Source organism: Hibiscus syriacus, unplaced genomic scaffold (assembly GCF_006381635.1).
Source record: "Hibiscus syriacus cultivar Baekdansim isolate YM2019G1 unplaced genomic scaffold, ASM638163v2 tig00016849_pilon, whole genome shotgun sequence".
NCBI lineage: Eukaryota > Viridiplantae > Streptophyta > Magnoliopsida > Malvales > Malvaceae > Hibiscus > Hibiscus syriacus.
This window is the reverse complement of record NW_024062393.1, coordinates 33888-46225: the sequence shown is the minus strand read 5'-3', so window position 1 is coordinate 46225 and position 12338 is coordinate 33888. Positions and strand designations below refer to the sequence as shown.

At 38.1% G+C, this 12338-nt stretch overlaps 2 protein-coding genes across 2 annotated transcripts; one reads left to right on the top strand and one right to left on the bottom strand.

Annotated features, from left to right (window-relative positions):
* The first annotated feature begins 286 nt into the window (after nucleotides 1-286).
* On the top strand, nucleotides 287-8017 carry LOC120208660 (oxysterol-binding protein-related protein 1C-like). Its single transcript, XM_039207881.1, has 10 exons — nucleotides 287-1195; nucleotides 1283-1639; nucleotides 3496-3592; nucleotides 4325-4770; nucleotides 5055-5210; nucleotides 6015-6182; nucleotides 6283-6423; nucleotides 6560-6790; nucleotides 7109-7222; nucleotides 7520-8017. The coding sequence occupies exons 1-10, from the start codon at nucleotides 635-637 to the stop codon at nucleotides 7685-7687; spliced, it is 2439 nt and encodes an 812-aa protein (XP_039063812.1). The 5' UTR covers nucleotides 287-634; the 3' UTR covers nucleotides 7688-8017.
* A 767-nt stretch (nucleotides 8018-8784) lies between these two features.
* On the bottom strand, nucleotides 8785-11453 carry LOC120208659 (ABC transporter G family member 22-like). Its single transcript, XM_039207880.1, has 8 exons — nucleotides 11226-11453; nucleotides 10988-11143; nucleotides 10607-10790; nucleotides 10218-10526; nucleotides 9848-10135; nucleotides 9483-9767; nucleotides 9292-9399; nucleotides 8785-9162 (listed from the first exon to the last, which is right to left on the bottom strand). Exons 1-8 carry the CDS (start codon nucleotides 11342-11344, stop codon nucleotides 8905-8907), a joined length of 1707 nt encoding a protein of 568 aa, XP_039063811.1. The 5' UTR covers nucleotides 11345-11453; the 3' UTR covers nucleotides 8785-8904.
* Between the last annotated feature and the right edge of the window lie 885 nt (nucleotides 11454-12338).

Below are 12338 nucleotides of genomic sequence, written 5' to 3'. Positions count from 1 at the left end.
TATTGTACTTTATAATATTTCCGGTTAAATAATATAACATAACCGGTCTAAATTTTAACCGGTCACTTGTTTAACCGGTCACGCCGTATATTAGCCGTTTTTTAGGCGCCGCACCGCAGAACGACCCGATCAAGTTAAATTAATTAGAATCAAACTTTTACCATTCGAATTTAAACTGCTCAGCACCACTCCTCCTTCCCGCATTTAATCGAAACCCTCCGTTCATTAATCATTTATATTCCGCCTCGTCTTTACCAACGACCGCTTCATAGTTATACCACTTTATCGTCTCTCCCTCCCTCTCTCTCTCTCTTTTAATTTTTTTAAATTAATTTTTTGAAATTTCTTTTTGCGTCTTTCTTTAAGCAAACGAGAACAGCTTGAAACCCAAGTTCATCGGATTCGTTTTATTCTTTTCTTACTACGGCCGAACTTCTCGCTTAAGGCCACCGATTTTCCTCAAAACGGTAATGTTTTGAACTGTCATTATGTAACCGCCTCCGCCATATTGTTCGAGAACATGAAAAGTGTAACTGCAACCGCAGTCCTCCGTCGCCGCATCTTCTTCTCTCGACGCCGGAATCTTCCAATTCTTTCATTTTGTTAGAAGGAAAAAAACCGAAAGAGTCGCCTTATGCATCCTTTTTGTTGTGTTTCCACCGTACCGGAATGTTCACCGGTCAAACCATTAGCCGATCAAGTCATCACCATGGCACCTCCTCCTGTAACAACTACTTCCTCTTCGGCTCCCGCCTCCAGATCCAACTCGGCCCGGTCCACGGCTCAAATCCAGTGCCACTCCGATCAAAACCATCATCGTAGTAGTAGCGTTGATTTGAATCGGTTGGTCCAGAGGAATGGAATACCATCGGGAAGAGAGGGTGCGACAGCCACGGCTCCGCCGCCGCAAGTAGATGTTAAGATAAACGACATCGTAGGAAACGGGATATCGGGTGTGCTTTACAAATGGGTGAACTACGGGAAAGGTTGGAGATCGAGATGGTTCGTTTTGCAAGATGGGGTTTTATCGTATTATAAAATCCACGGCCCTGATAAGATCCTCGTTAACCAAGAAACAGAAAAAGGTTCCAAAGTTATCGGCGATGAGTCTCTCCGTATTATCTCCCGCCATCGTAATTCCATTTCTAACCATTCCGCAACCCATCGCAAACCCTTCGGTGAAGTTCACTTAAAGGTGATTGACTAAAAGAACAGATGAATAAAATAGAAGGGGAAGAGAAACAAAATTTGATTTGGTTTTGAATTCTTAAATATTTCTCAGGTTTCTTCGATCAGGGAAAGCAGATCAGATGATAAGAGATTCTCCATCTTCACCGGAACAAAGAGGCTTCATTTAAGAGCCGAGACGCGTGAGGATCGGGTTGCGTGGATGGAGGCACTTCAGGCAGTTAAGGATATGTTCCCTAGGATGTCGAATAGTGAGCTAATGGCTCCGATGGACAATGTGGTGGTCTCGGTGGAGAAGTTAAGGAAACGGTTGATGCGGGATGGTGTAAGCGAACCGGCTATCCAAGATTGCGAGCAGATTATGAGGAGTGAGTTTGCGGAATTGCAGAAGCAGCTAATATTGCTTAAACAGAAACAGTGGCTTCTAATCGACACCTTGCGTCAGTTGGAGGTACATGTTATCGAAGTTAGATAATGATATGCTACTGCCAGTAGTCACTTAATTTGAAAAAAAATGATCAATTGTTTGCAAACTAATACGTCGCTATTCTGTTGTTTTATTCTTCTTTTAGGATGTTTTTGTGTTTTTCGTGAGTGGCTTCATTGAATTTCAGATGGTGGAAGGTTACTTGATTAACAAATTTTTCGTCTTTATTCCTTTCCAACGTAACAAACAAAACCTTAATTTCATCCTATTGATATGGAAAAACAGTTGGTCTACAGCTAGTTTACTATGTTTAAGCATCTTCCCTTAATTTTGATTTTTTTTCACTTTTTCTTATTTTCCTTTTTTTTGCAATTGCACATATATATGTATGATTTTTAGGATGGATGAGGGTAATTTTTTTCTCTAACTATAGTAATCTTGAATGCCAGCTTCAATTAGACAACTATTTTTACGTGAAGGAATGCTTTTAGTTTTTTAAATGCAAAAAAGTTTTAGTTTACCCACTTAATTCCCGTTAAGCCAAATTTAATTTTCGAAGCCTCTCTGCTGATACCCTTGTTCTTGTATGTAGCTAGAAATGCTACCCGGGAATACTCTGTGTCAGTTAAGTTGGGAAGTGTCCAATCTAATAAGTCTATGTCTTTTTGAGGAAGTACTTAAATATTGTTGGTAGTGTGGTTGGTTCAAGGTACAACAGTTGTCGGTAGTGTTGAGACATTTCTTGTGGGTCTTGTAGCAATCTTAATTATGAGATTGATGGCAGTGACAGCAGCATTCGTGTTCGTGGTTGGATCAATGATACTTTGGGCTCTTGTCTTGGCACAGTTGATATTCTGTGATTACAAGTAATCATTCTTCTGATCAAATGGCATTAAGTACACTTTAAATGTTAATTCTCCCATTTATTGGTATATTATGGGGGGAAGGGGAGATAGGTTGGAGTTCCCCTCATTTATGGAGTTTCCTTTTCATGTGCTTATACTTTGAGAATGTCAACGTGTACAAAATATAGTCACCGATGGGAAGTAACATACGTGCATAACTTTATTCTCAAAGCCATCCACTTTCTTTTAAGTTATTCTAAGAATGCTTGTCTTGAACTCTGCCTTTCCTTACTGAAGTAAAGAACCTCCTTTTCTTCCCCCTCTTTGAACTTGGTGTGCTTTTCAAATTAATTGTAGCTGACTGAATAGGGAATCCTTTTTAGTTAAGATGTCGATACCATCTTGTTCATTAGAAGATGTATTGTATCCCTTACTCCAAAAAAAAGAAAAAAAGAAAGGAGGATGTATTATAGCCCTTGTTGAATATAATATACACATTTGCTTAATTTGAAGCTGACTGACTTCAGCTCTGGCCTTCTAGTTAATTTACCCAAAGGTGCTTGTTTGTTATGAGCTTGGCATTGTGAGTAGACAAATGTCCTTTTCTACATCTACAATACTGTTCCTTTGTGGACTGTAGTTGGGGCATATGATATGCTCCATTTGCTTGCCCAAAGGGTTAAAGAACTACTTGAATTTGATATGCTCTTGAGCATGTTGAGGCATATAGGTGCTTTTGTCTTGGATTCCTTAGGTATGAAGTTATAAATTAAAATCTCAGTTGCCGTACAAGTTGCAAGGCTTATGCTACACCTTAAATTTATTGAGTTTCATTTCTCTCTCGCCCCCCTTTTCCTGTGCTGAAAATTGTTGTGTTTTGAGTATTTTTGCAGCAACATGCATGCACTAAAAGTTGCTTGGCTTCTATTTCTCAGTCAATAACTGCTTTTATCCCTAAAGATTAATTTTTGAAACATACGTTTTCCTTCTTTTTGCAATCTTCTGCTAAGAAATGGCTATTTGTACTTTTTGTAGACAGAAAAAGTTGATCTGGAGAATACGGTGGTTGATGAGAGCCAAAGCAAGTTGAATGATCAAGGGGCTTCTTCTATAAGACAAGACAAGTCTAGTGGTGAGATCTTAGGCAATAAAACTATTTATACAGATTTTGGTCTTGTAAGCTAATTTGTGCTGGACAGTCGGTAATGTGCTGAGATCTGTGATTAATTATTATGATCATTATTCACATTCTTATTAGTTCAGGAAGTTCTTTTTGTTCTATCAACTATGAGCCTGAATACTTTGTGTGGAAAACTGATAGTGCTTGTTCTGTAGAGTCATTAATTATCTAGATGGTTGCTTGGCAAACTGCACTTGTGAACTTGAATTCAAATAAAGGGCTTCCTTTTTACATTCCCAAATCCGTGCCTTGTCTTTTTTGTAGCCTGTTACTAGTTCAATTAATCAATTTAATAAGTTTGTTCTTCTTTCTATCGATTTAATGTCATTACTTTGGCTCTGTTCCTTTTCTCTAGCGTTTCCCCTACTTTTTTCTACTTCACTAAGTAAGAGATACACACCTAGATAGGCTGGAACAGACATGGTGTCCGAGATTTTCCCTTTCTTAAAAGGAGAGTATATGGCCATTAGGATTTGGGCTGTAGCCCCATACTTTCCTGTTCTGGTGATGGCTTATTTACAAATATTTATTTTGCTGATTGCTTGGTTATTAAATTGCTTAAGCTGTCTTTGTTTTCAATTTTCAACTTTATTCAAGTAATTGTTATTACTTTATTGTTTTCATGGTGTTGCTACTTACATTGAGTTTTTCTTTTGTTTTCTCTTTGTTAAAATTTTTATGCAGAAGGAAGTGTAACTGATACAGATGAGGATAATGAAAGAGTTGACGCTGCAGAAGAGGAGACTGATGAAGATGAGCATAATTTCTTTGATACTCGTGACTTTTTGTCATCAAGCTCTTTCAAAAGTAATGGATCAGATTTCCGGACGTCATCTTTCTCTTCAGATGATGGTTCTAACGCTTTTGATTCTGAAGATGATATTGATCCTTGCATTAAATCAGTGGGAAGTAACTTTCCTTACATTAAACGCCGGAAAAAGTTGCCCGACCCAGTGGAAAAAGAGAAAGGTGTTAGTCTTTGGTCAATGATTAAGGATAATATTGGGAAAGATCTCACAAAAGTTTGTCTTCCTGTATACTTCAATGAGCCTCTATCTTCTCTTCAAAAGTGTTTTGAGGATTTGGAGTTTTCATATCTGCTTGACCGTGCATATGAATGGGGGAAAAGGGTGAGTACTTATTCCAAATTATTTTGTTTTAGAGAACAGAGCATTAGGGCTATTTGAACTTTTCCTAGTATAATATTTCTCTAACACCGTATCACTTTATTTAATCTTGTTATGCACCTTTCCTTTATTTGTTTTCCCCCTCTTTTTGCTCTTTTAAACCTATTTTTATACCTAACCGGGCAAAAGGCCAGTTGCAACTTTTATAGATGCTCTGTTCATAAACTTTGACAATTTGAATCTCTACAAGAATCCGCTTAACTCATAATTTTCCCAAAAAACTGCAGGGGAATAATCTCATGAGAATTCTTAATGTAGCTGCATTTGCTGTGTCTGGATATTCTTCAACAGAAGGAAGAATTTGCAAACCCTTCAATCCATTATTAGGAGAAACATATGAAGCTGACTTCCCAGATAAAGGTTTACGCTTCTTCTCAGAGAAGGTTTGTCTGTACTTGAGATACTATTTATTCTTATTGCCTGCATTTTTTATGCATTTATGCAACATTCTGATTAAAACTTCAATGCATATTAACCTCACTTCAATGGTCAACTTTTTGACTGAAACATGTCTCTGGTTCACCTGGTCTACCCAGAGTGTTAATTTAGCTATCACATTCAATATGCTCAAAATTTCACTTTTTTTTGTTTCATACAGATGAATATTTCCCTTAAAATTTTTCTCTGTATGTTCGATGTATATTTTTTAACCTGGTTAAGACAACGATATGAAACTGCACCCACCTCACCATGCCTGTTCCAAAATTGCTGTACTTCAAGCACTTTGCAAGTTTGGTACATTATAGACTTTGTCGCATAGAAAGGTATAATGAGGATATCCTTTTCTAGCTCATCTTTCCTTGCTCTTATCTTTTGGTCAAAACTTCTCATACAAAAAATTGCAAGTTAAAAACCTTGTTCAGGATCCAAGCTTGGTGAAGCAAATAAATAAGGTAGTACAGTTTGTCGACCATAACCTCAAGAGGATATTGGTAGGTGCTTGACTATAAAAGAAGCAATTTGCTTCCTATCAGTTGGTGCAGTTAGCCACATGATCATTAAATTACTGGGAGAAGGGATACAGGAATGCGTGCCAAGGACTTTGAACCTCATAATTAAAAAAGAGTGTAGTTTTATATACAACTCAACAATAACTAGGCTGTTAATCAATAAGAGTGCTATTGGCCCTTTTTTCTGTGTTAATGCTATATATGAAGTTGCTGAGAATTAGACCATATTTGTGTCAGGTCAGTCATCATCCTATGATTGTAGCATGTCACTGTCAGGGCACAGGATGGAAATTGTGGGGCGATAGCAATTTAAAGAGTAAGTTCTGGGGTCGCTCAATTCAGCTGGATCCAGTTGGTGTTTTGACCTTGGAGTTTGACGATGGAGAAGTTTTCCAATGGAGTAAGGTATAACTCCAAAAATTAAGTAACCATTAGCTATATATTTATACATGCATAAATTGATATACTTGTTGTATCCAAATTGAAAATGGATTTACTTTTCCAGGTGACAACGTCCATATACAATCTCATCCTGGGAAAGTTGTACTGTGATCACTATGGTACCATGCGAATTGAGGGGAATTGCGAATATTCATGTAAGCTAAAATTCAAGGAGCAATCTATCATTGACAGAAATCCTCACCAGGTGATCTTTCATCACTCTCAATTTACTAAACTATATCAACGATTTGTGTTTTTATAAGATTATGATATTGTTCTATCATCCTCTTTTTAACCATATTTGACATTCATCAAAATATGTAACTTTTTTTACACTTCAGGTACATGGTATTGTTCAAGATAGGAACGGAAGGACAGTGGCTTCATTATTGGGAAAATGGGATGAGAGCATGCATTATGTGATTGGAGATTACTATGCAAAGGGAAAAGGACAAGAGTCTTTCTCAGAAACTCATACACTTTGGAAACGGAGCAAGCCCCCTAAATATCCCACCAGATGTAACTTAACAAGATTTGCCATCACTTTGAATGAGCTGACTCCCGGTCTGAAGGTATTGTTGTACTCCCACGGTGGGTGTCTCGAAATTTTACTCCTACAAAAGTTGTAATGGGGTTATGCCTATTATTCTTGAACTGATATTTAATCAGTACTCTGAAGGTCACCTCCCTTGGATCTAAACTTTTATACTTGAATTTTGGTAGATTTTTGAGTAATGAATTATTTGGTCCTAAAGATGGAATTAGATGTGTCTATTTGAATCTGTAAGAATGAAATGGAATAACTGGAAATCAATGAACTGTCTTCAAAAACCTCTGAACTGGTTTTGCTGTAATTGGGGCATTGGTTTTAATCTCCATTATGTATGCAGGAAAAGTTGCCTCCAACTGATTCAAGGCTGAGACCTGATCAAAGGTATCTGGAAACTGGGGAGTATGAGATGGCAAATTCAGAGAAGTTGCGGTTGGAGCAGCGGCAACGGCAGGTGAGTTATATTTTTCTTCATTGTAGTGAGCTCCATGTGTCAGTGGTGCATTTATTTATTTATTATTCCGATGCTGTTTTGGGTATTGAAGAGCAAAGATACTTCATGTCGTTGTCGGATTGTTTTAAAATTTGAGTTGAGAATAGAAGCTTAAAGGCATAAATGTCTGAAAGCTTTTTAAAACTGACCTGTAAATAAAATTAATGTTTAGGTAACCCTTGTTTTGTTTTTCGGATTGGTGGCTAAACAGCTGTATCTGGTTTTTCATTTGGAGTTTTTTTTTTGATTGGGATTCAGGCTAGGAAGATGCAAGAGAGCGGTTGGAAGCCAAGGTGGTTTGCAAAGGATAAAAGCAGCGACACATACCGTTACATCGGTGGATATTGGGAGGCAAGAGAGAAAGGGAAGTGGGATTCATGCCCTGACATTTTTGGCCAAATCCCTTCTGATCACCCCCTTGACTAAGTTCAAAAGCTAAAGCTGCCCTATCTTTTAATTCTTTCGTCGATTTTTTCACAACATATGGATTATGGGGGGCACCAACACCTCTAGTGCTCCAACAAGTTCGGATGACAAAAACCATGTAAGTATCTTTTAAAAAGAAAATAATAGAAGAATGAAAACATTATTTTCCCACTGCTAGTGTTCCCCGGTCTATATACGACGATTCGAGTTTGAGCGTACTAAGTATTAGGGAATATTGTAGCGGGATTGCCATTGTTGTAACAAAAGATACACAAGATTTTATCATATACATAATACAAGAAGAAATTCTTAAACTCCTTAACTAAAGAGCGGTGGTTGTTCTAATAATTATGGTCTCCACGCATACATGCTGGTTTTATATTAAAATTATAAATAGCATATCCATTATATGCATCTTTTGTATGCTCTGTAATAATGATTATACCTTCTTTTTAGACTCTTGTTTGTTCTTGCTGTTTCCATTCTCGATTTGGTTCTGTCATCCTCGTGTTCGTTTATCGATAGATTGAAACAAACTGTATGATGTCAATCGAGAATTAGTTTTTGAATGGGGAATGAAAAGGGAAGAAGGAATTGACCGAAATAGTCGAGAAAAGATGTCCTAGATCGATGTCTAAGCAAGTGAACATGTACCAGTTCAAAGGGTGATCGATTGAAAGGAATTAATTTTTTCTTTTTTAAGGGTTTATTAAGGGTGTAATCATGAAATGGACGTTATTTTTGTTGTTAATATATCATTTTCAGATTTGTACACTCAAACAAGAGGAGTGGAATTTATCTGGTGGCCTCAACGGTAAAGGTGGCCTCAATGGTAAAGGTGGCCTCAACGGTAAAAGTAAATATTGATCTGCTTAGAGATTCAGGGTCCGAGTAGTGATATTTACAAGCGGTAAAAGTAAATGTTTTACAAGCGGTAAAAGTAAATGTTGATCTGCTCAGAGATTCAGGATCCGAGTAGTGATATTTACAAGCGGTAAAAGTTAATGTTGATTTGCTTAGAGATTTGAGATTCGAGTAGTGATATTTACAAGATGTGTATGCATTGTTAATAGATGTCAAAGAAGAGACGATGATGAGAAACTCATCAAGTTCAATTTATTAAGGATTTGATAATTTGACCTTTTCCGTTTACCCCACTAATTATTATTAGCTTCACCAAGCTGATGTTTACAAATCATCATTGTCGAAAATATAGTCTAAATTATTGTCATTAATTTCATTCTCCTCAAGAATACGTAGGCTAGTATCCTATATACGATGATCATCGCTATCATAGTACCGACTTCCATGCCATCCCAATCGAGTATCAGCCCTTTGAAAGGAGACATACAAGATGAACCCGATTCCGCACATGAACTGGCCGTCGAGCAACCGTCGTGAATCTTGAGTAGCAGCCTGTATGTATGATACGTAAATGAGATGTATCGTACCCATGACATAAACACCGGAACTTTCTGCAGCCAAAACTATCAAAGTTCAGAATCTGATAAGCATTGCAAACTTGACTGAGCTATCCCTAATCCTTTTGTGGTTACTTTCGTCCCAAGAAACAACATTATCGAACTTGAGTCCGGGAAGCAAACCTGGATAAAGAATCCACCAGATAACATGGAAGTCATTATTGCAATAGAAGCTAAAGTTGAGGTTTTTTTCACATCCATGAAGGCTGCTCCTATAGTAAGGCCAAGGCCCTGCAATTTTCAGACAAAAACTCATCGCTACAGCATCTAGAATGAAATTTTGTTTTAGAAAGTAATTGATGTTTGATTATTACCTGGGAAGCAACAACACTTAAGAAAACAGCAAGTGTTGTGAACGAAAATGCCGTAAATGTTGGCTTCAAGCCTGCCATGAGATAGATAATCACAAGGAACACTAAAGGCAAAATGAGATCCAAAGGAAGATCACTAGTCATTCTGGCTAACAAATAGGCACTGAGTCTATACATTCCCACTGATCTTTCCTTAGCTAGCATCACTCTCTCTTGAGGGAATGCGATAATGGCAGTAAACATCGGAAAGAATGCCCAAAACACTGAAATGAAGAATAAAAAGCCTGCCTGCAACCATTTTTAATAACAACATCAAACAAATATATTACGGGATCGAACTAAAAAAAACTAGGTAACTGATAGTTTGCCTGATCCTGAAGTCCCTTAGGAGAGGAAGCATCAGAGCGCCACCAAAGTAAACCCATCGTTATAGCAGCCGAAAGAACTTGCATTACATGCATGCAGCTGAAGTATTCATGGCGTCTTTCCTTAAGGCCCCTTCGGAAAAGAATCGAGAACTGATCCCACCATGTTGCTCCCCATTCCATTGCGTTCGACCTTTTCTTCATCACAGGTTCAGCATCTATCAGTAGGGGATTTATCAGCTTTGTCTTCTCCGACTTTGCTTCCTTCACTGCATGGGCTTCCACCAGATACTGCAATAGAGAAAACTTTGGCATAAGTGAGATGATTTAAAGGTATCTAAACAGAACTTCATTTCGGGCATTCAGTTTTGACCTCATAGACATCAACATGGCAAGGCTCTCCATGTTTCATATCAAGACTTTTGTTCCTGGGTGAAAACTTTCCCTCCAAATCTGATGGAACTGACTTGTCTTTTATGTCCCCATTAGCCAAATCAATAAGAAACTCTGCAGGGTTCATGGCTATGAGTGGAGTGCAGCCGATAGAAGAGAAATAAAGCATGGCGTCCGAGGCCTTTCCAAAGTACAAGGAGCTGCCTTTACCCAAGAGAATCAGCTTGTCGAACTTACTAAATAATCTACTAGAAGGCTGATGTATTGTAGTCACCACCGTCTTGCCAGACTACAAGTCACAAGTAAAATAAGCACTTAGTTACACCCTACAATGTATTGCAGTTCTTCTTAAGCAAGTATTTTAAGTACCCAGGCAATGTTTCTTAACATCTGAACTATTTGAAGAGCGGTTGTTGAATCTAAACCTGATGTCGGTTCGTCCAATAATAGAAGTGATGGATTAAGAAGAATTTCACTGGCAATACACGCCCTTTTTCTTTCACCTCCAGAAACTCCCCTAAAAAATGTCCCACCGATCACTGTATTTTGGCACCTGCAAAAGAAATGCAATCAGTATCTTGCTTTGCAATCTAAGTAGTTACTTACAGTAGACGTTACTGCATTAGTCAATTCCACCAACACTGTCACTATGTATGTGGCTGACACTAGTTTTATAAGGCCCAAAATTTATCATTTTAACAACTAATCACTTTCAAGTTCGAGTCACAAAAATGCATATGAAGAAAGCACCTTTCGAGGCCTAGCTCGGTAATGACACTAGTTGCCCTTTCCTTCTTCTGCTCCATGGTTAAGGTATACGGGAGACGGAGCAGAGCTGCATAGGTTAGAGTTTCCTTGACTGTAAGATGAGGAAACGAGACGTCGTCTTGCATTACAAAACCGATCCTGTTGCGTGCACATAGATCGATGAGTACTAGTTAAATTAGAATTAAACAACATAGTTATGCCTGTATTGCTGTATATGCACCTCCATTTCAGTGACTTGGAATATGTTTGATTATTGTCGGTAACGGTACTACTGTGGAACTTCATTCTTCCACCAAGTAAATTGAGAAGAGTTGTTTTCCCCCCTCCCGATGGTCCCATCAGTGCAAGAACCTCTCCTGGATGTACCAAACCAGTTATTCCATGAAGTATGTACTTGTTTGCATCCGAGTTCTTTTCGCCTTTAACTGGTATCTTATACGTAACATCTTCAAACTGCATCAAAGTGAGAAAACAATCATCCATTTTCATAGTACAATGGACGATACAAAATATGGTATACCGTGCACGATCGTTGTGTTACCTTTAGACATATTCGTAACGTAGGCTCAAACTGTAACTTCTCCCAAGTGCATGATTCTGAGTCTTCAGCATCTAACTGCGACTGACTTGTTGGATTATCTCCTGTATGACAGAGAGAACATGAAAACCTAGGCTTATAGGACCAAGAAATTATTGTTGTATTCTCACTTTTACCGCTAATAGGTTGAATTGAGACATCTGGGATATCATCTGAGGAGAAGGGGACTTCAGCTTTACCATGTAAGATAGATAAGTCTGTATAATTGCCGGAAACTACCGGACAAACGGAATCGATCTCATCGAAGCTCTCAGCAGCAGTACACTCGGCGTTCACCAAGAATCCGGTGCTCGATGACTCGGTTTGGCTCGTTGTTTTCTCGAATGGTAGTTCCGATTTTTCATCAGAGTTATGCTTATTCATCCCTTCTTGTATGCTATCTCCAGCATATTCCATCAGCTTTAGGATCTGATTGCAAATGGGAAATGGATCATACGTTGCTCAAATTAAGCTAAACTGTACTAAATGTTTACGACAAAACAGAAAATTCGAGTGAATGTAAGCAAATTACCTGAGAAAAATGGGAATGAAAGGCAAAAAGAGAATGAAATCGGGAGAGAAAGTGACAATGTGTGATTTAGTTGATTAGATGGTGGAATGGGACTATGGGAGAATGTTAAGTAATCCCGAAGATTATATAGGCAAAAAAAAAACATGTAAATGTTTTGTGTTACGGAACTCATGAAGCTGTCCCAAACAATGACAGTTGCAAGACACAGAGAACTGTCTACTGTT